At 48.0% G+C, this 23,059-nt stretch overlaps 1 protein-coding gene across 1 annotated transcript; it reads left to right on the top strand.

Annotated features, from left to right (window-relative positions):
- The first annotated feature begins 7,382 nt into the window (after positions 1 to 7,382).
- On the top strand, positions 7,383 to 22,700 carry LOC129352958 (H(+)/Cl(-) exchange transporter 6-like). The gene is given in 23 exon segments (XM_055022170.1): positions 7,383 to 7,458; positions 7,806 to 7,865; positions 8,392 to 8,457; positions 8,568 to 8,700; positions 8,776 to 8,882; positions 8,966 to 9,092; positions 17,557 to 17,624; positions 17,971 to 18,029; positions 18,113 to 18,245; positions 18,893 to 18,942; positions 18,944 to 19,004; positions 19,592 to 19,758; positions 19,833 to 19,944; positions 20,034 to 20,163; positions 20,424 to 20,577; positions 20,700 to 20,856; positions 20,986 to 21,092; positions 21,230 to 21,416; positions 21,616 to 21,776; positions 21,940 to 22,096; positions 22,189 to 22,296; positions 22,385 to 22,510; positions 22,589 to 22,700. Coding segments are annotated over 23 exon segments (2,586 nt in total). The 5' UTR covers position 7,383; the 3' UTR covers positions 22,670 to 22,700.
- Positions 22,701 to 23,059: the final 359 nt, after the last annotated feature.

The following is a 23,059-nucleotide window of genomic DNA, read 5'->3' as shown; positions in this document are numbered from 1 at the left end:
CATCATCATCATCCTCTATGACCGACTGGTTTCAGGCTCTAGTCGCTGTTATCACGTCTTATTGAACAAGTAAAAAAAAACAAATAGAATAAAACTGGCAACTTTCAGAAGTGAACAAAATTATATATATTTTCTAAAATATAACTTTTAGGTGATAGGAAAATGAAAACATATTCAGGCCAACATGTCCAACTGGTTGTGGATCCTTTCAGGATGTTTTGGCCAATTATTTGATGCTTTCTAAAAACTCCTCCATGCCTAAACACAGGCTCCCCGTTTACTTAGAGGCAGTCTCAGATGGTCTCCATTAAGAAAACGTTTGTTTTCTGTGCTAAATAAAGAAACGAAAGAGAAAATCTCTAAACTGGAGTCTGTGAAGGCGCCGACTGCCTGGACCTGAAGAAGATCTGAAAACGTCTTCTCTGCAGCTCGGATGCGTCTGGTGGTTTTGAGAAAGCTTTAATAAAGTTAGAGACGAACCAAAGCCAAGGCTTGGAGGCCGGGCGAGTGGGCGGCGCCGGGCGGAGTGGGCGGCGCCGGGCGAAGCGGGCGGCGCCGGGCCGAGTGGGCGGCGCCGGGCCGAGCGGCGGCGCCGGCCGAGTGGGCGGCGCCGGGCGGAGCAGCGGCGCCGGGCCATAGGGTCAGATGGTGATGTAGTGCTGTCGCAGTTTGGCCACCAGGAACTCGTGGTTAAATTATGTCTTGTGATTATTCCAACAATCTGAAACGGAGATTTGCTCAGACACAAGTTTCTGCAGCTGTACAAACAGGAAGCACCAGAGTTTGAGGAGAACTTACTTCTCCAACAGCGTTGACCACTGGCAGGTGTCGAAGGCCCATGGTTCTGAACAGGTTGAACACCTGGGAGATCCGGTGTTTGGTGAACCGTAGGGACATGTGTTCATGTAGGGCGTCACATCCTAGCATCGCAGGGATCGTCGTTTTACCAGCGGCTCTTAATCTAACTGAATTCAAACGTGAATAGTGTTGCATCGGATCGGATCGTACCACTATCATCCGGGGGTTGAGCAGAGCCAGGTCCACTTCGTGGATGTCGGGTACCGCGGGTAATCTTCAGTCATTGTGAAGGACAGCCTGGGCTGAGTGGCGCTCTGCACAGACGGAGACGTCTGTCATTAACAGGGAATCAAACGCAGATCTTTGAACACAGGCAGGCAGGCAGGCAGGCGAACGTCTGACTGACCGACTGGCTCTCGGAGTAGCAGACGCCTCGGTATGAGCAGGTTGACGAGCTGCGAGCGCAGGATGAGGCCGTGGAAGGTGAGCGGCCTGAACCGCTCCTCCATGCTCCACTCCTCACTGGGAGACTGGTCTGGGTACAGGTTTGGGTAGGGCGCGTGCCTGGGCCGAAACACAACCAACATTACTCTGCTGCGAGGAAATAAAAACATTTTGGAAGTTGCAAACAGTTCAAATGTAACTAGACGTTATTAGATCTTATTTAGTTTAGAGTTTTATGCGATTACTGAGTCAAAAGACAGAATGAAGTTGATTTCCTGCTACCGTCTCTCCAGCATCTGCTGCAGCAGGTCCTCCCTCCTCCGCCGGCTCCACCGCCGCGTTCTGGTCGTCGCAGACGTTCCTCAGCTCGCTGGAGGGGTACGACTTCATGGACTGGCAGCGCCGCCGCTGCTCCGCCGCACGAGACACAATGTTGGATTTCTGTCAGGGAAAATAAAGGTAATTTTATCTCTATCAGCAGCAACAAGCCAATAGAAAGAACAGTTTGTAGCTTTTACAAAAATATGATTTCCCATATTTTCTAAAACTGTCATCATGTTGTGATGTGAGGCGGTGATCTGTGAGCCCGACCAGCAGCAACCAATCAGAGCCGGGAGGCGGGCCAGCACTGCGCTGCACCTTGAACCGAATGTTGTTGCTGATCAGGATGTTGCCCTTCATGAAGTCCCGCTCGTTCTGCCGGTTTTCCGGACCACGGGAAAGGCGTGGTACACGGTGGTCCGCAGGATGCTGACGAGGGACTGGACTCGGGTGTGAGGATAAACGTAGGTCAGGTTGGGCTCCATGATGTCGCTGGCCGTCAGCCTGCAGGGAGGCAGGGAGGAGACCAAAACAACACCAGCTGAGCAGAAAGTCAAGGTGGAGAACAGTTGGTCGTTTTATGAGGAAACTTTATGTTAAGGAGCTGAAAAGTCTCCGAACTCTTCCAGTCTGATCTTACTTGTCCATCTCCACCTCCGTCTCCCACTCCAGCAGAGGGACGCCTTTCAGCTGGATGTGGACGTCATAGATGCCCTTGTTGAAGAAATCTCCAGTCCATTTGGCAACCTACAGTTCAGACACAAATTTAACTTGATCTGCTGCTGCATTATGATTGGTTCTGTTACATCAGACACATGAAGTCCGAACTGCAAACTGAAACCATCACATGAGACAGAAGGAAGCAGCGTTAGCACCATTAGCGTGATCATGATGGGCAGCCCGTATGTGATCTCATTGGTGGACTCGATGAGGATCACGGTGAGACTGATGGTCATCCTGACCACGCCCCGAGGAAGGCGGCGGCTCCGACGAGGGCAAAGGTCCCGAGTAGAGATGGAGTCCCAGTTCCTGAGAGAACAGATCCCAGTTAGAACCAGTAACAGACGCAGATCTTTCACTCGATACGCTGAACACCAAATGCTGAGCCAGATTTAGTCCAGCTGCAGTCAGACCAGAACTTTGCTTCTTACACTTTGAGGATGTTTGCGACCAGACGTCCGAACGCAGCGCCACACAGGAGACACGGGACGAAGAGGCCGCTGGGGACAGAGACGCCGTACGTCCAACACGCCAACAGGAAGTACAGCAGGAAGAAGATGGACAGAGTCACCGGGCTGAAGGTCCCTGCAGCAGAACCAGAATCAGATACTGAATCTTTATACATATTAGAAACTTTCACATCAGTGCTAGTCGTGATCTCTCCCTGTTGATTCATGATCAAACCTATTAATTACTCCTGCAGCAAAACTTTTAATGTGTGCGTTGAAAACGTGTTTTGAGATAAACTCAAAGTAACTCGACGTGCATAGAATAGCAGATCTATGCACCGACAGTTTGGCCATTGTTCCCAGCAGGAACCAGACAGGTTGGTGGTTCAAATCCTCACCGTCCTGGTGGAAGAGCTGGTGGATGGCCGCCTCCTGCGGGTTGAAGAACAACGTCGCCATGTCGTTGTAGGTTTTATTGGAGCAGAAAAACTGCCGGATGGTTGAGTTGATGTCTTCGCTGCCAGAAACCTGCAACAAAAAAACCGTCTGTGACGACATGAAGCCGAACTTTTCACTTCCTGTTCGTTCGTCACAGAGAAAATGGTCCATGTGCTCACGGTGGAGTTATGGGTCGCCGGGGAGGACAGGTCCCGACATTCACCCAGCAGGACGGAGGCCAAAATATCACCAGCGTGGTCACCATGGCAACCAGCAGGCTCTCCAGGACCCTGGGAACAAAACGCCGTCAGCCATTTTGTCACGTGATCGACGCGCCGCCGTCCAGCTGCCGGGCGCGACGGACCTGATGAACCGGGCTTTGGGGTGAATGTGCCTCATTCGGTACTTGGCCAGGCACTTGTTCATGCAGTTGAAGAGCGCCCCCAGCAGGCCGCCCGCGGCGCCCATCAGGACGAAGAAGCCGAGGTCCACTGCTGTCCACAGATGGCATTTCTTATCCCGTCTGAACACTGAAGGACAAACCAGACATTTTAACTCCGACTTACTCAGAAAAGACTTTATTGAAGGTTGACAGTGATGAAGCGTTTAAAACCTGCTGGAGCCAAAATATATGAGTTTAACAATCATCATGACACAAATATAATGTCTGTTACTGGTTTCCACATAAACCAGCAACATGTTTATGATGCTTTTATCATGTAAAGGACTTTGCACTGCTGTGTTGCTGAACGTGCTATAAAAATAATTGATATCAATGGTTGATATAAATTAAAGCCGTTATTTTTATTTGTGTTGGTCCACAACTGGAAAATAAACAGGAAAGATGGAATCGATCATAACTTTCAAGTCTAAACTGGATTTAATTTAAATGAACTAACTTCAGATGCAGTTTCACGTTTTTACTGGTTTAAATAAGAAAAACTTTTTTTAATGAGATTGATGTTTAAAGACATGATTTAATTTGGTCTGATTGAAAATCATTCACAGTTCAGCTTCAACTTCTCTTTTACGGTCAGTATTTCCATGCAGTAAAACATCTGATGGCTTCAGCCGTAGAAATGCTGAACCTCTGCAAACAAACCCGACTCACGACCTCACCTTGAATTCTCCAAAGTTGAGGAGCCCAGGCAGCTGGAAGGAGCCCCATTTATTAAAGTTGATCCCAGAGCGGAAGAAGTTCAGCGTGAAAGTGGCCGACATCGAACAGAAGAGCTGAAAACACAGGATCAGGTCTGAGAAGGCAACGCCTCTTCACTTCGTTTCATTTAGTTTCTGGAAATACGAGCAACATGTGGGAAAAACATCTTAAAGAGGAGGAGAAAGTTTAAACATGTCTTCCATCCACGGCATCCGATGCAACATGGCTGCAGCATTTCTCTGCTCTGGACATTATGCTGCTACCATAGCAACATTCTTTAGTCAGAGGCTTCTTCACAGGAGCTGTGAGACTGACTGCTACTGCAGCATCACCATCCACAAATGGTGCCGACGTTACAACCCAGATCCATTTGTGCTCTCAGTCCATCTAAATACAATTTAGAGCCGCAAACGTCACAAAAAAGAGACACTTTTAATTCTTTATAAATATCTATTCCAAAAATCTGTGGTCATTTTTAAAAAATATTTAGGGACTATTATGCAAGAAAAATTATTACCTGTACTTTTAATGTCATTTTGTTGTGAAAGTGCAGAGCAATCGCTCCCACAAAAAACCCAAAAATTTCCACAACCTGCATTTATTACACAGTTATTAAAATATGTACTTGGTTCTTTAGCATTTCCAGCTAAAGTTATTATTGTCCTGAAGTTTTCCTACAGCAGAACGGATCAGAGCTGCTTCAGGAAACGACAACGCACCACTTTCCAGGTCAGCGCCTGGTTCCAGAGGAAGGAGCCCTCCTCCAGGCTGAAGAAGAGAGTTGCCCCCTATTGGCGCTCCGAAGGCAGCAGCAACGCCAGCAGCGGCACCGGCTGACACAAAGTCCCGCTTGTCTCTGGGGAGCAGATCGATAAGAACATGAGACACATTTCCCAATGTTGGATAAGAGAGATTAGCTGAAGAGTCAGCAATATTACAGTTAGTTTAATGATATGGAACACTAAATGTGACAGAATCCGATTTTCTACATGTTGAAAACAAAAATGGCCGATTTAAAATTTAAAACCATGAAATATTGAGGGCTGATATGATTTTTACTGTTAGATTAAAAACGTTTATTGCATCAATGAAACTGGTTTACATGGTGCAGATTAACTGCGTCCAGCAGGGGGCGCTGTCCCCGTTTAGACTGGGCTATGGTGTTGGACGATATCTCTGTGAGGCAGCAACGTCGTCCAACACCCCAACTGTGGAGAGTTAAAAATGGTCACAAGTTTGTTTTCCTTCAAAGAAAAATAGTGTTTTACTGATTGAACACTGCCACCCAGTGGTTGAAGCTGTTGAAGAACGCGGCTTAATAAAAACATTGACGTCGAAAATGCGCCCAATTTCTATCCAGTAAGGCGCATGCGCCTCACACAAACATGAGCCTTTGGCGGGTTTCCAGATTTGATAGCTTCCACCTGTAAAAACCTGCAAAAGAAAAAACAACAACAATCCAAATCTCAACCTAATAAAACTCATGTTAACAGAACTATAGGTTTTTATTCATCTATCCCTAATATATTTTCATAATAATTTAAAGAAAATGTACTATTTTATTTTTGTATCTTATAATTTAAGACTGGAGAAAATATATTTTTTAAGTTTTAAGTTTTTTAATTTACATACATAAAAACAAGGCAGTTTATTTCTAATACACTATTAGACTAATTTAGAAAAAACTAAATGAGTTTCCTCCGTAGGGTGGCTGGGCTCTCCCTTAGAGAAAGGCTGAGAAGCTCGGTCATCCAGGAGGGACTCAGAGGAGAGCCGCTGCTCCTCCACATCGAGAGGAGCCAGTTGAGGCTCAGCATCTGGTCAGGTTGCCTCCTGGACGCCTCCCTGGTGAGGTGTTTCGGACACGTCCACCGGGAGGAGGCCCCGGAGAGACCCAGGACACGCTGGAGGGACAATGTCTCCCTGCTGGCCTGGGAACGCCTGGGGTTTTCCCCTAGAGGAGCTGGAGGAAGTGGCTGGGAGAGGGAAGTCTGGGCCTCCCTTCTTAAGCTGCTACCCCCGCAACCCGACCCGGATAAACAGCAGACGATGGATGGATGGATAGAAAAAAACGTGAAAAATGTTTATAAAGTTTTTCATTAAGTGTTTTTGAAATGCTTCTTGGATCATCTGTGACTTTCTTTCTTTCTTTCTTCTTCTTTCTTTCTTTCTTTCTTTCTTTCTTTCTTTCTTTCTTTCTTTCTTTCTTTCTTTTTCTTTCTTTCTTTCTTTCTTTCTTTCTTTCTTTCTTTTTCTTTCTTTCTTTCTTTCTTTCTTTCTTTCTTTTTTCTTTTCCTTTCTTTCTTTATCTCTTTTTGTTCTTTTGCAGATCTTGTGATTAAACCTGATGCCTAAAATCAAGATAACACTTCAGACATCCCTGAGCTTGTTACGTTTAATCAAAATGAATTGCAGATATATAGCAGCATGTTGTTCATCTCATCTCCCAGTTCAGTCTGAGCTGCACTGTGTTCAGAAATTTGACCAGTTTGGGAAACATGTACCACTGATTTCAGAAGATGATTTTTAATTTTCTTTTTGTTTTCCTTTAACTGCATCAATAAATCCAGTCCAGCATCTCTTGTAGTTTTATTATAATACCACAGAGTTTAAAGGAGCAATCAGAAAACAATCTTGCCTCTGACTATTTTTTAAGAGAAAAAAGTGATTATGAAATATAATGAACCGATTCAGTTCAGTTTATTTCTATAGCGATGCATATATTTATAACTATCCAGTTTTTTGATCCAGTATTTTTGTTGTTGTTAAAGGAAAGTTGTTCAATAAAGATTTTAAACAAAAAAATGGTCATGTGAGAGGAGCTCTGTTGCATTCACTTGTCTCGGGAAATATTCGCTTTCAAAACAAATCGATGCATTTATTAAATTATTCCGAATGAGTAAATGTCCGATTATTACCAACTTGAAAGAAATTACTCGACATTTATTTTATTTCCAACACATCTCTTAGTGTTTTGGTTCTTTCTCAGCGTTTCGCTCGGCGGACTCTGTTTTTTACCACGGCCCCTGAAGGCAGCATGACACAACAGCAAAGATGGCGTCCTGCAGAAACTGTTTTTGTTGCCAGTGCTGCTGCAGGGACGGAGAGACGCGGACGCCGGAGGAGCTGGTGAGGACGGCGGTGGTCCAGAGGGTGAAGGCGGGGTTCGGTGGGGCATTCCCGGGTTCCGGTCCAGTTCTGGTCCGGTTCCGCTGAGTTCCTGCAGGAATCTCTTCTCTGCTCCACCTTGCATCTGCTGCATCTGCTGCAGCATATCCTGCTGCTGCAGCATCTCCTGCCAGCCTCAGATGATCAGATTCTCCGCAGACAGAATCAGATTCTCTTCCCGTTTGTTGGTTTAATTTCATAGTTTATCAGCTGCAGACAGACAGACAGACAGACAGCTGACTGCAGGCCCTGATTAAATCTCTTGTGCATATTTTTTCAAATATTTAAATTCTTTGATATTTTCTCAGACAATTCTTGGGGAGATCCGGGATGATGAGGATGAGATTTTGCCCAGGAAGGACTACGAGGTGAGGAAGTTTTCATGTGTTTCTGATCTGCAGTTTTTCTTTGGTATTTTGTTGCTTTGACCCGAAGTGACCCAGTTTTGCACACCATCAGCATTTCTCCTGATTCCCTCCTGACTCCGGTCGCAGAACATCCTGGTTCTGTCCATTTGGACCTGTCAGAACCCAGTTATTCAGTAGGAGATCATGGATTTCTGATTGGTGTTGATGTGGCTCAGATTTACAGGTTTACCAGAAACGCATACTGGAACTTTTGTATGATTTAAAAAAATGCATTTAATTGTGTTAAAATCTATGCAATTAATTATTAAAATGTAACCCATTAAAGTCCCGGCCCTAATTTTGATCCCTGTCAGCTGATCTGGGTGTGATAACCTGGACCTTCCACCTGTACATGAAACTGTTGGTCAGAAACACTTTAGAAAGGATAAAAATGTTGTTCCACATGAAAGGAAAATAACAAACGTTTATCACAGAGTTTTATGAAGTTATCCCCAGATGAATTGGTGAACATGTTTGTCTTTGTTAGAGTCTGGATTATGACCGCTGCATCAACGAGCCGTATGTGGAGGTTCTGGAGGGAATGGACAACAAGGTGGGCAAATGTATAAAGCTTCACTGTCATTTCAGAAAAAGACATAAATATAAAAACATCTGAAGATGGTTGATGTGTGACGTCTGAATGCATCTTTAATTCTTCCTCAGAAAGCCAGGAAGTACGAGGCGGTGCGCTGGGTGATGGTGTTCGCGATCGGGGTCACGGTCGGACTGGTCGGCCTGTTTGTGGACTTCTTTGTTCATCTCTTCACTAAAATCAAATACTCCGTGGTCGCTGATTGTATCCTTTAGTGTTGCAACACACAGGAAGCTGCATCATGTGAAACAGGAAGTGCTCCTTCACTGCAGATTCCAGCGATAGAGAAATGCACAGACAGAGGCTGTCTGTCTTTGTCTCTGCTGGAGCTGCTGTCCTTCAACATGGTGTTCGTCTTCATCGCCAGCCTCCTCGTCCTCATCGAGGTAAGGAACATACCAGCAGCAACGGCGGTGAACCGATCTGGAACCTTTCCGTCGTAAACGTGTCGATGCGTCTCGTCTTGCAGCCGGTGGCGGCGGGCTCCGGTATTCCAGAGATCAAAAGTTACCTGAATGGAGTGAAGATCCCAGGAATCGTGCGACTTCGAACGTTTCTCTGCAAAGCTGCTGGAGTCCTGTTCAGCGTGGCAGGAGGTACGGCTGCAGCAGGACATTACAGGAGGAATCAATTGTTCCGACGATTAATCAAAGAAAAGGTTCTGCAGGTTTCTCACTTTAACACTTAAATCTTTTTTATGCAGAATTAGAAATGTATACAAAAATGCAGATATATTATTGGAGAAATGTGAGGCGAAAAAATTCTCAAATATATAGATAAACATAACAAACCACAGAGACGAGTTCTTACTGCCAGCCACGACGGGTCGGGAGATTTATTCACACTCTTAACATTATATCTAAACAACTTTTTAAAATATTCCTGCTCTGACAATATTCAATTCCTTTTTAAATAACAAAATAAGGATTTATTTGCCTAAAAAGCAGTGACAGCATTCCTTTAGTGAACGGCGGATCATTTGTTTTTTCGTGATTCATCTGAAGCTAAAAGAATCCTGATGACGTCACTTTGTGAAAAGTTCTGCTGTTTCTGCTGGTCTGAACATCCATGCAGTGAAGAGACGATCCAGTGATTGATTGTTTTTCTATTTACTCATTGGACGACACTGGAGACTAAACAGGAAATTTATGTTCACAGAATTTGACCCATTTGAAGTTAAACCTGCATCTGGAGCAAAACATAATTACCGACAAAGAAGGTTTATTTTTTTCTAAGAAAGTTTAAATATTGCCAATTAACTGGCAGGAATTAAACCAGTGATGCCTTAATTATTGCTCTGAGTGTGTTGGTTCTGTGTTGGTTCTGTGGGTTCTGTGTCGGTTCTGTGTTGGTTCTGTGTCGGTTCTGTGTCGGTTCTGTGTTGGTTCTGTGTCGGTTCTGTGTTGGTTCTGTTGGTTCTGTGTCGGTTCTGTGTCGGTTCTGTGTCGGTTCTGTGTTGGTTCTGTGTCGGTTCTGTTGGTTCTGTGTCGGTTCTGTTGGTTCTGTGTTGGTTCTGTGGGTTCTGTGTTGGTTCTGTGTCGGTTCTGTGGGTTCTGTGTCGGTTCTGTGTCGGTTCTGTGTTGGTTCTGTGTCGGTTCTGTGTCGGTTCTGTGTCGGTTCTGTGTTGGTTCTGTGTCGGTTCTGTTGGTTCTGTGTCGGTTCTGTTGGTTCTGTGTCGGTTCTGTGTCAGTTCTGTGTCGGTTCTGTGTTGGTTCTGTGTCGGTTCTGTTGGTTCTGTGTCGGTTCTGTGTCGGTTGTGTGTTGGTTCTGTGTCGGTTGTGTGTTGGTTCTGTGTCGGTTCTGTGTCGGTTCTGTTGGTTCTGTGTCGGTTCTGTTGGTTCTGTGTCGGTTCTGTGTTGGTTCTGTGTCGGTTCTGTCGGTTCTGTGTCGGTTCTGTCGGTTCTGTGTTGGTTCTGTGTCGGTTCTGTGTTGGTTCTGTGTCGGTTCTGTGTCGGTTCTGTGTTGGTTCTGTGTCGGTTCTGTGTTGGTTCTGTTGGTTCTGTGTCGGTTCTGTGTCGGTTCTGTTGGTTCTGTGTCGGTTCTGTATCAGTTCTGTGTCGGTTCTGTGTTGGTTCTGTGTCGGTTCTGTGGGTTCTGTGTCGGTTCTGTGTCGGTTCTGTGTTGGTTCTGTGTCGGTTCTGTGTCGGTTCTGTGTTGGTTCTGTGTTGGTTCTGTTGGTTCTGTGTCGGTTCTGTGTCGGTTCTGTGTTGGTTCTGTGTCGGTTCTGTGTCGGTTCTGTGTTGGTTCTGTGTCGGTTCTGTTGGTTCTGTGTCGGTTCTGTTGGTTCTGTGTCGGTTCTGTGTCAGTTCTGTGTCGGTTCTGTGTTGGTTCTGTGTCGGTTCTGTGGGTTCTGTGTCGGTTCTGTGTCGGTTGTGTGTCGGTTCTGTGTCGGTTGTGTGTTGGTTCTGTGTCGGTTCTGTGTCGGTTCTGTTGATTCTGTGTCGGTTCTGTTGGTTCTGTGTCGGTTCTGTGTTGGTTCTGTGTCGGTTCTGTCGGTTCTGTGTCGGTTCTGTCGGTTCTGTGTTGGTTCTGTGTCGGTTCTGTCGGTTCTGTGTCGGTTCTGTGTCGGTTCTGTTGGTTCTGTGTCGGTTCTGTGTCGGTTCTGTGTCGGTTCTGTGTCGGTTCTGTTGGTTCTGTGTCGGTTCTGTGTCGGTTCTGTGTCGGTTCTGTCGGTTCTGTGTCGGTTCTGTGTCGGTTCTGTTGGTTCTGTGTCGGTTCTGTGTCGGTTCTGTCGGTTCTGTGTCGGTTCTGTGTCGGTTCTGTGTCGGTTCTGTGTCGGTTCTGTGTCGGTTCTGTGTTGGTTCTGTTGGTTCTGTGTCGGTTCTGTGTCGGTTCTGTGTTGGTTCTGTGTTGGTTCTGTTGGTTCTGTGTCGGTTCTGTGTCGGTTCTGTGGGTTCTGTGTCGGTTCTGTGTCGGTTCTGTGTCGGTTCTGTCGGTTCTGTGTCGGTTCTGTGTCGGTTCTGTGTCGGTTCTGTGTCGGTTCTGTGTTGGTTCTGTCGGTTCTGTGTCGGTTCTGTGTCGGTTCTGTGTCGGTTCTGTGTCGGTTCTGTCGGTTCTGTGTCGGTTCTGTCGGTTCTGTGTTGGTTCTGTGTTGGTTCTGTGGGTTCTGTGTCGGTTCTGTGTCGGTTCTGTGTTGGTTCTGTGGGTTCTGTGTCGGTTCTGTGTCGGTTCTGTGTCGGTTCTGTGTTGGTTCTGTGGGTTCTGTGTCGGTTCTGTGTCGGTTCTGTGTTGGTTCTGTGTCGGTTCTGTGGGTTCTGTGTCGGTTCTGTTGGTTCTGTGTCGGTTCTGTGTCGGTTCTGTGTCGGTTCTGTTGGTTCTGTGTCGGTTCTGTGTCGGTTCTGTGTCGGTTCTGTCGGTTCTGTGTCGGTTCTGTTGGTTCTGTGTCGGTTCTGTGTCGGTTCTGTGTCGGTTCTGTCGGTTCTGTGTCGGTTCTGTGTCGTACTTTGTCGGTTCTGTGTCGGTTCTGTGTCGGTTCTGTGTTGGTTCTGTTGGTTCTGTGTCGGTTCTGTGTCGGTTCTGTGTTGGTTCTGTGTTGGTTCTGTTGGTTCTGTGTCTGTTCTGTGTCGGTTCTGTTGGTTCTGTGTCGGTTCTGTGTCGGTTCTGTGTCGGTTCTGTTGGTTCTGTGTCGGTTCTGTGTCGGTTCTGTGTCGGTTCTGTGTCGGTTCTGTGTCGGTTCTGTGTCGGTTCTGTGTCGGTTCTGTCGGTTCTGTGTCGGTTCTGTGGGTTCTGTGTCGGTTCTGTGTCGGTTCTGTGGGTTCTGTGTCGGTTCTGTGTCGGTTCTGTGTCGGTTCTGTGTCGGTTCTGTCGGTTCTGTGTCGGTTCTGTGTCGGTTCTGTGTCGGTTCTGTGGGTTCTGTGTCGGTTCTGTGTCGGTTCTGTTTCTGTGTCGGTTCTGTCGGTTCTGTGTCGGTTCTGTGTCGGTTCTGTGTCGGTTCTGTTGGTTCTGTGTCGGTTCTGTTCGGTTCTGTCGGTTCTGTGTCGGTTCTGTCGGTTCTGTTGGTTCTGTGTCGGTTCTGTGTCGGTTCTGTGTTGGTTCTGTGTCGGTTCTGTTAGTTCTGTGTTTGTTCTGTGTCGGTTCTGTTGGTTCTGTGTCGGTTCTGTTGGTTCTGTGTCGGTTCTGTGTCGGTTCTGTTGGTTCTGTGTCGGTTCTGTTGGTTCTGTGTCGGTTCTGTGTCAGTTCTGTGTCGGTTCTGTGTCGGTTCTGTGTCGGTTCTGTGGGTTCTGTGTCGGTTCTGTGTCGGTTCTGTGTCGGTTCTGTGTCGGTTCTGTATCGGTTCTGTGTCGGTTCTGTGTCGGTTCTGTCGGTTCTGTGTTGGTTCTGTGTCGGTTCTGTCGTTTCTGTGTCGGTTCTGTGTCGGTTCTGTGTCGGTTCTGTGTCGGTTCTGTCGGTTCTGTGTCGGTTCTGGTCGGTTCTGTGTCGGTTCTGTGTCGGTTCTGTAGGTTCGTGTCGGTTTCTGTGTCGGTTCTGTGTCGGTTCTGTCGGTTCTGTGTCGTTTCTGTGTCGGTTCTGTTGGTTCTGTGTCGGTTCTGTTGGTTCTGTCGGTCTGTGTCGGTTCTGTCGGTTTCTGTTGGTTCTGTGTCGTTCTGTTGGTTCTGTGTCGGTTCTGTGTCGGTTCTGTGTCGGTTCTGTTGGTTCTGTGTCGGTTCTGTGGTTCTGTGTCGGTTCTGTGTCAGTTCTGTGTCGTTCTGTGTCGGTTCGTGTCGGTTCTGTTGGTTCTGTCGTTCTGTGTCGGTTCTGTGTCGTTCTGTGTCGGTTCTGTCGGTTCTGTGTCGGTTCTGTCGGTTCTGTGTTGGTTCTGTGTCGGTTCTGTCGGTTCTGTGTCGGTTCTGTGTCGGTTCTGTGTCGGTTCTGTGTCGGTTCTGTCGGTTCTGTGTCGGTTCTGTGTCGGTTCTGTGTCGGTTCTGTGTCGGTTCTGTAGGTTCTGTGTCGGTTCTGTGTCGGTTCTGTGTCGGTTCTGTGTCGGTTCTGTGTCGGTTCTGTGTCGGTTCTGTTCTGTGTCGGTTCTGTTTCGGTTCTGTCGGTTCTGTGTCGGTTCTGTCGGTTCTGTTGGTTCTGTGTCGGTTCTGTGTCGGTTCTGTGTTGGTTCTGTGTCGGTTCTGTTAGTTCTGTGTTGTTCTGTGTCGGTTCTGTTGGTTCTGTGTCGGTTCTGTTGTTCTGTGTCGGTTCTGTGTCGCTGTTTTGTTCGGTTCTGTTTTTTTGTCGGTTTTGTTTTCTTATTTTTTTGTTTTTGTTTTTCTTCTGTGTCGGTTCTGTTGGTTCTGTGTCGGTTCTGTGTCGGTTCTGTGTCGGTTCTGTCGGTTCTGTGTCGGTTCTGTGTCGGTTCTGTGATGTTCTGTGTCGGTTCTGTCGGTTCTGTGTCGTTCTGTTGGTTTTTTGTGTCGTTCTGTGTCGGTTCTGTGTCGGTTTTGTCGGTTCTGTGTCGTTCTGTGTCGGTTCTGTGTCGGTTCTGTGTCGGTTCTGTTGGTTCTGTGTCGGTTCTGTGGTTTCTGTGTCGGTTCTGTGTCGGTTTCTGTGTAGTTCTGTCGGTTCTGTGTCGGTTCTGTTGGTTCTGTTTTGGTTCTGTTGGTTCTGTGTCGGTTCTGTGTCGTTCTGTGTCGGTTCTGTGGTCGGCTTCTGTTGGTTCTGTGTCGGTTCTGTGTCGGTTCTGTGTTGGTTCTGTGTCGTTCTGTGTTGGTTCTGTGTCGGTTCTGTGTCGGTTCTGTGTCGGTTCTGTGTTCTGTGTCGGTTCTGTGTTGGTTCTGTGTCGGTTCTGTCGGTTCTGTGTCGGTTCTGTGTCGGTTCTGTGTCGGTTCTGTGTCGGTTCTGTGTCGGTTCTGTGTCGGTTCTGTGTCGGTTCTGTGTCGGTTCTGTTGGTTCTGTGTTGGTTCTGTGTCGGTTCTGTGTCGGTTCTGTGTCGGTTCTGTGTCGGTTCTGTGTCGGTTCTGTGGGTTCCGTGTCGGTTCTGTGTCGGTTCTGTATCAGTTCTGTGTTGGTTCTGTTGGTTCTGTGTTGGTTCTGTTCGGTTCTGTGTCGGTTCTGTGTGGTTCTGTGTCGGTTTCTGTGTCGTTCTGTGTTGGTTCTGTGTCGGTTCTGTGTCGGTTCTGTGTCGGTTCTGTGTCGGTTCTGTGTCGGTTCTGTGTGGTTCTGTGTCGGTTCTGTTTGGTTCTGTGTCGGTTCTGTGTCGGTTCTGTTTCTTCTGTGTCGGTTCTGTTGGTTCTGTGTCGGTTCTGTGTCGGTTCTGTGTCGGTTCTGTCGGTTCTGTGTCGGTTCTGTGTCGGTTCTGTCGGTTCTGTGTTGGTTCTGTGTCGGTTTGTTGTTCTGTGTCGGTTCTGTGTCGTTCTGTGTCGGTTCTGTGTTGGTTCTGTGTCGGTTCTGTTGGTTCTGTGTTGGTTCTGTGTCGTTCTGGTTCTGTGTGGTTCTGTGTCGGTTCTGTGTCGGTACTTTGTCGGTTTCTGTGTCGGTTCTGTGTCGTTCTGTGTCGGTTCTGTGTCGGTTCTGTGTTGGTTTCTGTGTCGGTTCTGTGTCGGTTCTGTGTTGGTTCTGTGTCGGTTCTGTGTTGTTTCTGTGTTGGTTCTGTGTCGTTCTGTGTTGGTTCTGTGTCGGTTCTGTGTTGGTTCTGTGTCGGTTCTGTGTCGGTTCTGTGTCGGTTCTGTGTTGGTTCTGTGTCGGTTCTGTGTCGGTTCTGTGTTGGTTCTGTGTCGGTTCTGTGTGGTTCTGTGTCGGTTCTGTGTGGTTCTTTGTCGGTTCTGTTGGTTCTGTGTCGGTTGTGTTGGTTCTGTGTCGGTTCTGTGTCGGTTTGTGTCGGTTCTGTGTCGTTCTGTGTTGGTTCTGTGTCGGTTCTGTGTTGGTTCTGTGTCGGTTCTGTGTTGGTTCTGTGTCGGTTCTGTGGTTCTGTTCTTCTGTGTGGTTCTGTGTCGGTTCTGTGTTGGTACTGTGTCGGTTCTGTTGTTCTGTGTCGGTTCTGTTGGTTCTGTGTCGGTTCTGTGTCGGTTCTGTTGGTTCTGTGTCGGTTCTGTGTGGTTCTGTGTCGGTTCTGTGTTGGTTCTGTTGTTTCTGTGTCGGTTCTGTTGGTTCTGTGTCGGTTCTGTGTCGGTTCTGTGTTGGTTCTGTGGGTTCTGTGTCGGTTCTGTGTCGGTTCTGTGTCTTCTGTTGGTTCTGTGTCGGTTCTGTGGTTCTGTGTCGGTTCTGTGTCGGTTCTGTTTGTTCTGTGTCGGTTCTGTGTTGGTTCTGTGTCGGTTCTGTGTCGGTTCTGTGTCGTACTGTGTCGGTTCTGTGTCGGTTCTGTGTTTTCTGTGTCGGTTCTGTGTTGGTTCTGTGTCGGTTCTGTTGGTTCTGTGTCGGTTCTGTTGGTTCTGTGTCGGTTCTGTGTCGGTTCTGTGTTGGTTCTGTGTCGGTACTGTGTCGTTCTGTGTCGGTTCTGTGTCGGTTCTGTGTTGGTTCTGTGTCGGTTCTGTTGTCGTTCTGTTGGTTCTGTGTCGGTTCTGTTGGTTCTGTGTCGGTTCTGTTGGTTCTGTGTCGGTTCTGTTTGTACTGTCGGTTCTGTGTCGTTCTGTGTCGGTTCTGTGTTGGTTCTGTGTCGGTTCTGTTGGTTCTGTGTCGGTTCTGTTGGTTCTGTGTCGGTTCTGTTGGTTCTGTCGGTTCTGTGTTCTGTGTGGTTCTGTGTCGGTTCTGTTCGGTTCTGTTGGTTCTGTTGGTTCTGTGTCGGTTCTGTTGGTTCTGTGTCGGTTCTGTGTCGGTACTGTGTCGGTTCTGTGTTTCTGTGTCGGTTTCTGTTGGTTCTGTGTCGGTTCTGTTGGTTCTTTGTCGGTTCTGTTGGTTCTGTGTCGGTTGTGTTGGTTCTGTGTCGGTTCTGTGTTGGTTCTGTGTCGGTTCTGTTGGTTCTGTGTCGGTTCTGTTGTTCTGTGTCGGTTCTGTGTCGGTTCTGTGTCGGTTCTGGGATGGTTCGGTGTCGGTTTCTGTGTTGTTCTGTGTGTGTCGGTTCTGTGTCGGTTCTGTTGGTTCTGTGTCGGTTCTCTTGTTCTGTGTCGGTTTCTGTGTCGGTTCTGTTGGTTCTGTGTCGGTTCTGTGTTGGTTCTGTGTCGGTTCTGTGTTGGTTCTGTGGGTTCTGTATCGGTTCTGTGGGTTCTGTGTCGGTTCTGTGTCGGTTCTGTGGGTTCTGTGTCGGTTCTGTGTCGGTTCTGTGTCGGTTCTGTGTCGGTTCTGTTGGTTCTGTGTCGGTTCTGTTGGTTCTGTGTCGGTTCTGTGTCGGTTCTGTTGGTTCTGTGTCGGTTCTGTGTTGGTTCTGTGTCGGTTCTGTGTCGGTTCTGTGTCGGTTCTGTGTCGGTTTTGTTGGTTCTGTGTCGGTTCTGTTGGTTCTCTGTCGGTTCTGTTTGGTTCTGTGGGTTCTGTGTCGGTTCTGTGGGTTCTGTGTTGGTTCTGTGTCGGTTCTGTGTCGGTTCTGTGTTGGTTCTGTTGGTTCTGTGTTGGTTCTCTTGGTTCTGTGTTGGTTCTGTTGGTTCTGTGTCGGTTCTGTTTGGTTCTGTTTGGTTCTGTGTCTGTTCTGTGGGTTCTGTGTCGTTCTGTTTGGTTCTGTTTGGTTCTGTGTCGGTTCTGTTTGGTTCTGTTTGGTTCTGTGTCGGTTCTGTGGGTTCTGTGTCGGTTCTGTGTCGGTTCTGTGTTGGTTCTGTTGGTTCTGTGTCGGTTCTGTGTTGGTTCTGTGGGTTCTGTGTCGGTTCTGTGGGTTCCGTGTCGGTTCTGTGTCGGTTCTGTATCAGTTCTGTGTTGGTTCTGTATCAGTTCTGTGTTGGTTCTGTCGGTTCTGTGTCGGTTCTGTGGGTTCTGTGTCGGTTCTGTGTTGGTTCTGTGGTTCTGTTTGGTTCTGTTGGTTCTGTGTCGGTTCTGTGTCGGTTCTGTTGGTTCTGTGTCGGTTCTGTGTCGGTTCTGTTGGTTCTGTGTCGGTTCTGTGTTGGTTCTGTTTGGTCCACCTGACCTTCTAATCCTGCAGTTTTTCTATTTTTCTCTTATGATGAATCTTTTATGAGGAAAAGGTCTTTCAGCGCTGCGTTGTGTGACTGATGCTCTGAGCCTCTGTCTGTCTCTCAGGTCTGTTTGTGGGAAAGGAAGGTCCGATGATCCACAGTGGGGCCATAGTGGGCGCCGGCCTTCCTCAGGTGGTCGCTGCCACACGGATCAGCTGCTTTCTGAATCCTCTGCTGATGTTCCTCTAAACCAGAGGATGGTTAACCTCAGAGTGTTGCTGCAAGCTCTCTGACTTCCCCCACAGCCCACACACACACACACACGCACGCACACACACACACACGCACGCACACACACACACGCACGCACACACACACACACACACACACACACACAACGCATACACGCGCACACACACACACACACACACACACACACACACACACACACACACTGGGTTAACCATCTCTCTGTTTGGCTGCTGATGGATGAGCCATTTCTCCACAGCGTCTAATTTTCTGCTCTTCCCTCCATCAGTTTCAGAGCATCACCTTCAAGAGGATCAGATTTGATTTTCCTTATTTCCGCAGTGACAGGTACAACCTGCTGACTCTTCAGCTAATCTCTCTTATCCAACATTGGGAAATGTGTCTCATGTTCTTATCGATCTGCTCCCCAGAGACAAGCGGGACTTTGTGTCAGCCGGTGCCGCTGCTGGCGTTGCTGCTGCCTTCGGAGCGCCAATAGGGGGCACTCTCTTCAGCCTGGAGGAGGGCTCCTCCTTCTGGAACCAGGCGCTGACCTGGAAAGTGGTGCGTTTGTCGTTTCCTGAAGCAGCTCTGATCCGTTCTGCTGTAGGAAAACTTCAGGACAATAATAACTTTAGCTGGAAATGCTAAAGAACCAAGTACATATTTTAATAACTGTGTAATAAATGCAGGTTGTGGAAATTTTGGGGTTTTTTGTGGGAGCGATTGCTCTGCACTTTCACAACAAAATGACATTAAAAGTACAGGTAATAATTTTTCTTGCATAATAGTCCCTAAATATTTTTTAAAAATGACCACAGATTTTTGGAATAGATATTTATAAAAGAATTAAAAGTGTCTCTTTTTGTGACGTTTGCGGCTCTAAATTGTATTTAGATGGACTGAGAGGCACAATGGATCTGGGTTGTAACGTCGGCACCATTTGTGGATGGTGATGCTGCAGTAGCAGTCAGTCTCACAGCTCCTGTGAAGAAGCCTCTGACTAAAGAATGTTGCTATGGTAGCAGCATAATGTCCAGAGCAGAGAAATGCTGCAGCCATGTTGCATCGGATGCCGTGGATGGAAGACATGTTTAAACTTTCTCTCCTCCTCTTTAATGTTTTTTCCCACATGTTGCTCGTATTTCCAGAAACTAAATGAAACGAAGTGAAGAGGCGTTGCCTTCTCAGACCTGATCCTGTGTTTTCAGCTCTTCTGTTCGATGTCGGCCACTTTCACGCTGAACTTCTTCCGCTCTGGATCAACTTTATAAATGGGGCTCCTTCCAGCTGCCTGGGCTCCTCAACTTTGGAGAATTCAAGGTGAGGTCGTGAGTCGGGTTTGTTTGCAGAGGTTCAGCATTTCTACGGCTGAAGCCATCAGATGTTTTACTGCATGGAAATACTGACCGTAAAAGAGAAGTTGAAGCTGAACTGTGAATGATTTTCAATCAGACCAAATTAAATCATGTCTTTAAACATCAATCTCATTAAAAAAGTTTTTCTTATTTAAACCAGTAAAAACGTGAAACTGCATCTGAAGTTAGTTCATTTAAATTAAATCCAGTTTAGACTTGAAAGTTATGATCGATTCCATCTTTCCTGTTTATTTTCCAGTTGTGGACCAACACAAATAAAAATAACGGCTTTAATTTATATCAACCATTGATATCAATTATTTTTATAGCACGTTCAGCAACACAGCAGTGCAAAGTCCTTTACATGATAAAAGCATCATAAACATGTTGCTGGTTTATGTGGAAACCAGTAACAGACATTATATTGTGTCATGATGATTGTTAAACTCATATATTTTGGCTCCAGCAGGTTTTAAACGCTTCATCACTGTCAACCTTCAATAAAGTCTTTTCTGAGTAAGTCGGAGTTAAAATGTCTGGTTTGTCCTTCAGTGTTCAGACGGGGATAAGAAATGCCATCTGTGGACAGCAGTGGACCTCGGCTTCTTCGTCCTGATGGGCGCCGCGGGCGGCCTGCTGGGGGCGCTCTTCAACTGCATGAACAAGTGCCTGGCCAAGTACCGAATGAGGCACATTCACCCCAAAGCCCGGTTCATCAGGTCCGTCGCGCCCGGCAGCTGGACGGCGGCGCGTCGATCACGTGACAAAATGGCTGACGGCGTTTTGTTCCCAGGGTCCTGGAGAGCCTGCTGGTTGCCATGGTGACCACGCTGGTGATATTTTTGGCCTCCGTCCTGCTGGGTGAATGTCGGGACCTGTCCTCCCCGGCGACCCATAACTCCACCGTGAGCACATGGACCATTTTCTCTGTGACGAACGAACAGGAAGTGAAAAGTTCGGCTTCATGTCGTCACAGACGGTTTTTTTGTTGCAGGTTTCTGGCAGCGAAGACATCAACTCAACCATCCGGCAGTTTTTCTGCTCCAATAAAACCTACAACGACATGGCGACGTTGTTCTTCAACCCGCAGGAGGCGGCCATCCACCAGCTCTTCCACCAGGACGGTGAGGATTTGAACCACCAACCTGTCTGGTTCCTGCTGGGAACAATGGCCAAACTGTCGGTGCATAGATCTGCTATTCTATGCACGTCGAGTTACTTTGAGTTTATCTCAAAACACGTTTTCAACGCACATTAAAAGTTTTGCTGCAGGAGTAATTAATAGGTTTGATCATGAATCAACAGGGAGAGATCACGACTAGCACTGATGTGAAAGTTTCTAATATGTATAAAGATTCAGTATCTGATTCTGGTTCTGCTGCAGGGACCTTCAGCCCGGTGACTCTGTCCATCTTCTTCCTGCTGTACTTCCTGTTGGCGTGTTGGACGTACGGCGTCTCTGTCCCCAGCGGCCTCTTCGTCCCGTGTCTCCTGTGTGGCGCTGCGTTCGGACGTCTGGTCGCAAACATCCTCAAAGTGTAAGAAGCAAAGTTCTGGTCTGACTGCAGCTGGACTAAATCTGGCTCAGCATTTGGTGTTCAGCGTATCGAGTGAAAGATCTGCGTCTGTTACTGGTTCTAACTGGGATCTGTTCTCTCAGGAAACTGGGACTCCATCTCTACTCGGGGACCTTTGCCCTCGTCGGAGCCGCCGCCTTCCTCGGGGGCGTGGTCAGGATGACCATCAGTCTCACCGTGATCCTCATCGAGTCCACCAATGAGATCACATACGGGCTGCCCATCATGATCACGCTAATGGTGCTAACGCTGCTTCCTTTCTGTCTCATGTGATGGTTTCAGTTTGCAGTTCGGACTTCATGTGTCTGATGTAACAGAACCAATCATAATGCAGCAGCAGATCAAGTTAAATTTGTGTCTGAACTGTAGGTTGCCAAATGGACTGGAGATTTCTTCAACAAGGGCATCTATGACGTCCACATCCAGCTGAAAGGCGTCCCTCTGCTGGAGTGGGAGACGGAGGTGGAGATGGACAAGTAAGATCAGACTGGAAGATGTTCGGAGACTTTTCAGCTCCTTAACATAAAGTTTCCTCATAAAACGACCAACTGTTCTCCACCTTGACTTTCTGCTCAGCTGGTGTTGTTTTGGTCTCCTCCCTGCCTCCCTGCAGGCTGACGGCCAGCGACATCATGGAGCCCAACCTGACCTACGTTTATCCTCACACCCGAGTCCAGTCCCTCGTCAGCATCCTGCGGACCACCGTGTACCACGCCTTTCCCGTGGTCACGGAAAACCGGCAGAACGAGCGGGACTTCATGAAGGGCAACATCCTGATCAGCAACAACATTCGGTTCAAGGTGCAGCGCAGTGCTGGCCCGCCTCCCGGCTCTGATTGGTTGCTGCTGGTCGGGTTCACAGATCACCGCCTCACATCACAACATGATGACAGTTTTAGAAAATATGGGAAAATCATATTTTTGTAAAAGCTACAAACTGTTCTTTCTATTGGCTTGTTGCTGCTGATAGAGATAAAATTACCTTTATTTTCCCTGACAGAAATCCAACATTGTGTCTCGTGCGGCGGAGCAGCGGCGGCGCTGCCAGTCCATGAAGTCGTACCCCTCCAGCGAGCTGAGGAACGTCTGCGACGACCAGAACGCGGCGGTGGAGCCGGCGGAGGAGGGAGAGGACCTGCTGCAGCAGATGCTGGAGAGACGGTAGCAGGAAATCAACTTCATTCTGTCTTTTGACTCAGTAATCGCATAAAACTCTAAACTAAATAAGATCTAATAACGTCTAGTTACATTTGAACTGTTTGCAACTTCCAAAATGTTTTTATTTCCTCGCAGCAGAGTAATGTTGGTTGTGTTTCGGCCCCAGGCACGCGCCCTACCCAAACCTGTACCCAGACCAGTCTCCCAGTGAGGAGTGGAGCATGGAGGAGCGGTTCAGGCCGCTCACCTTCCACGGCCTCATCCTGCGCTCGCAGCTCGTCAACCTGCTCATCCGAGGCGTCTGCTACTCCGAGAGCCAGTCGGTCAGTCAGACGTTCGCCTGCCTGCCTGCCTGCCTGTGTTCAAAGATCTGCGTTTGATTCCCTGTTAATGACAGACGTCTCCGTCTGTGCAGAGCGCCACTCAGCCCAGGCTGTCCTTCACAGAAATGACTGAAGATTACCCGCGGTACCCGGACATCCACGAAGTGGACCTGGCTCTGCTCAACCCCCGGATGATAGTGGTACGATCCGATCCGATGCAACACTATTCACGTTTGAATTCAGTTAGATTAAGAGCCGCTGGTAAAACGACGATCCCTGCGATGCTAGGATGTGACGCCCTACATGAACACATGTCCCTACACGGTTTCACCAAACACCCGGATCTCCCAGGTGTTCAACCTGTTCAGAACCATGGGCCTTCGACACCTGCCAGTGGTCAACGCTGTTGGAGAAGTAAGTTCTCCTCAAACTCTGGTGCTTCCTGTTTGTACAGCTGCAGAAACTTGTGTCTGAGCAAAATCTCCGTTTCAGATTGTTGGAATAATCACAAGACATAATTTAACCCACGAGTTCCTGGTGGCCAAACTGCGACAGCACTACATCACCATCTGACCCTATGGCCCGGCGCCGCTGCTCCGCCCGGCGCCGCCCACTCGGCCCGGCGCCGCCCGCTCCGCCCGGCGCCGCCCGCTCCGCCCGGCGCCGCCCACTCGGCCCGGCGCCGCCCGCTCCGCCCGCGCCGCCCACTCCGCCCGGCGCCGCCCACTCGGCCCGGCGCCGCCCACTCGGCCCGGCCTCCAAGCCTTGGCTTTGGTTCGTCTCTAACTTTATTAAAGCTTTCTCAAAACCAACCAGACGCATCCGAGCTGCAGAGAAGACGTTTTCAGATCTTCTTCAGGTCCAGGCAGTCGGCGCCTTCACAGACTCCAGTTTAGAGATTTTCTCTTTCGTTTCTTTATTTTAGCACAGAAAACAAACGTTTTCTTAATGGAGACCATCTGA

The sequence above is a fragment of the Poeciliopsis prolifica genome, unplaced genomic scaffold, assembly GCF_027474105.1.
Source record: "Poeciliopsis prolifica strain line A6 unplaced genomic scaffold, Auburn_PproV2 SCAFFOLD082, whole genome shotgun sequence".
NCBI classification, from domain to species: Eukaryota; Metazoa; Chordata; class Actinopteri; order Cyprinodontiformes; family Poeciliidae; genus Poeciliopsis; species Poeciliopsis prolifica.
This window is presented reverse-complemented; position numbering and strand designations above follow the sequence as displayed.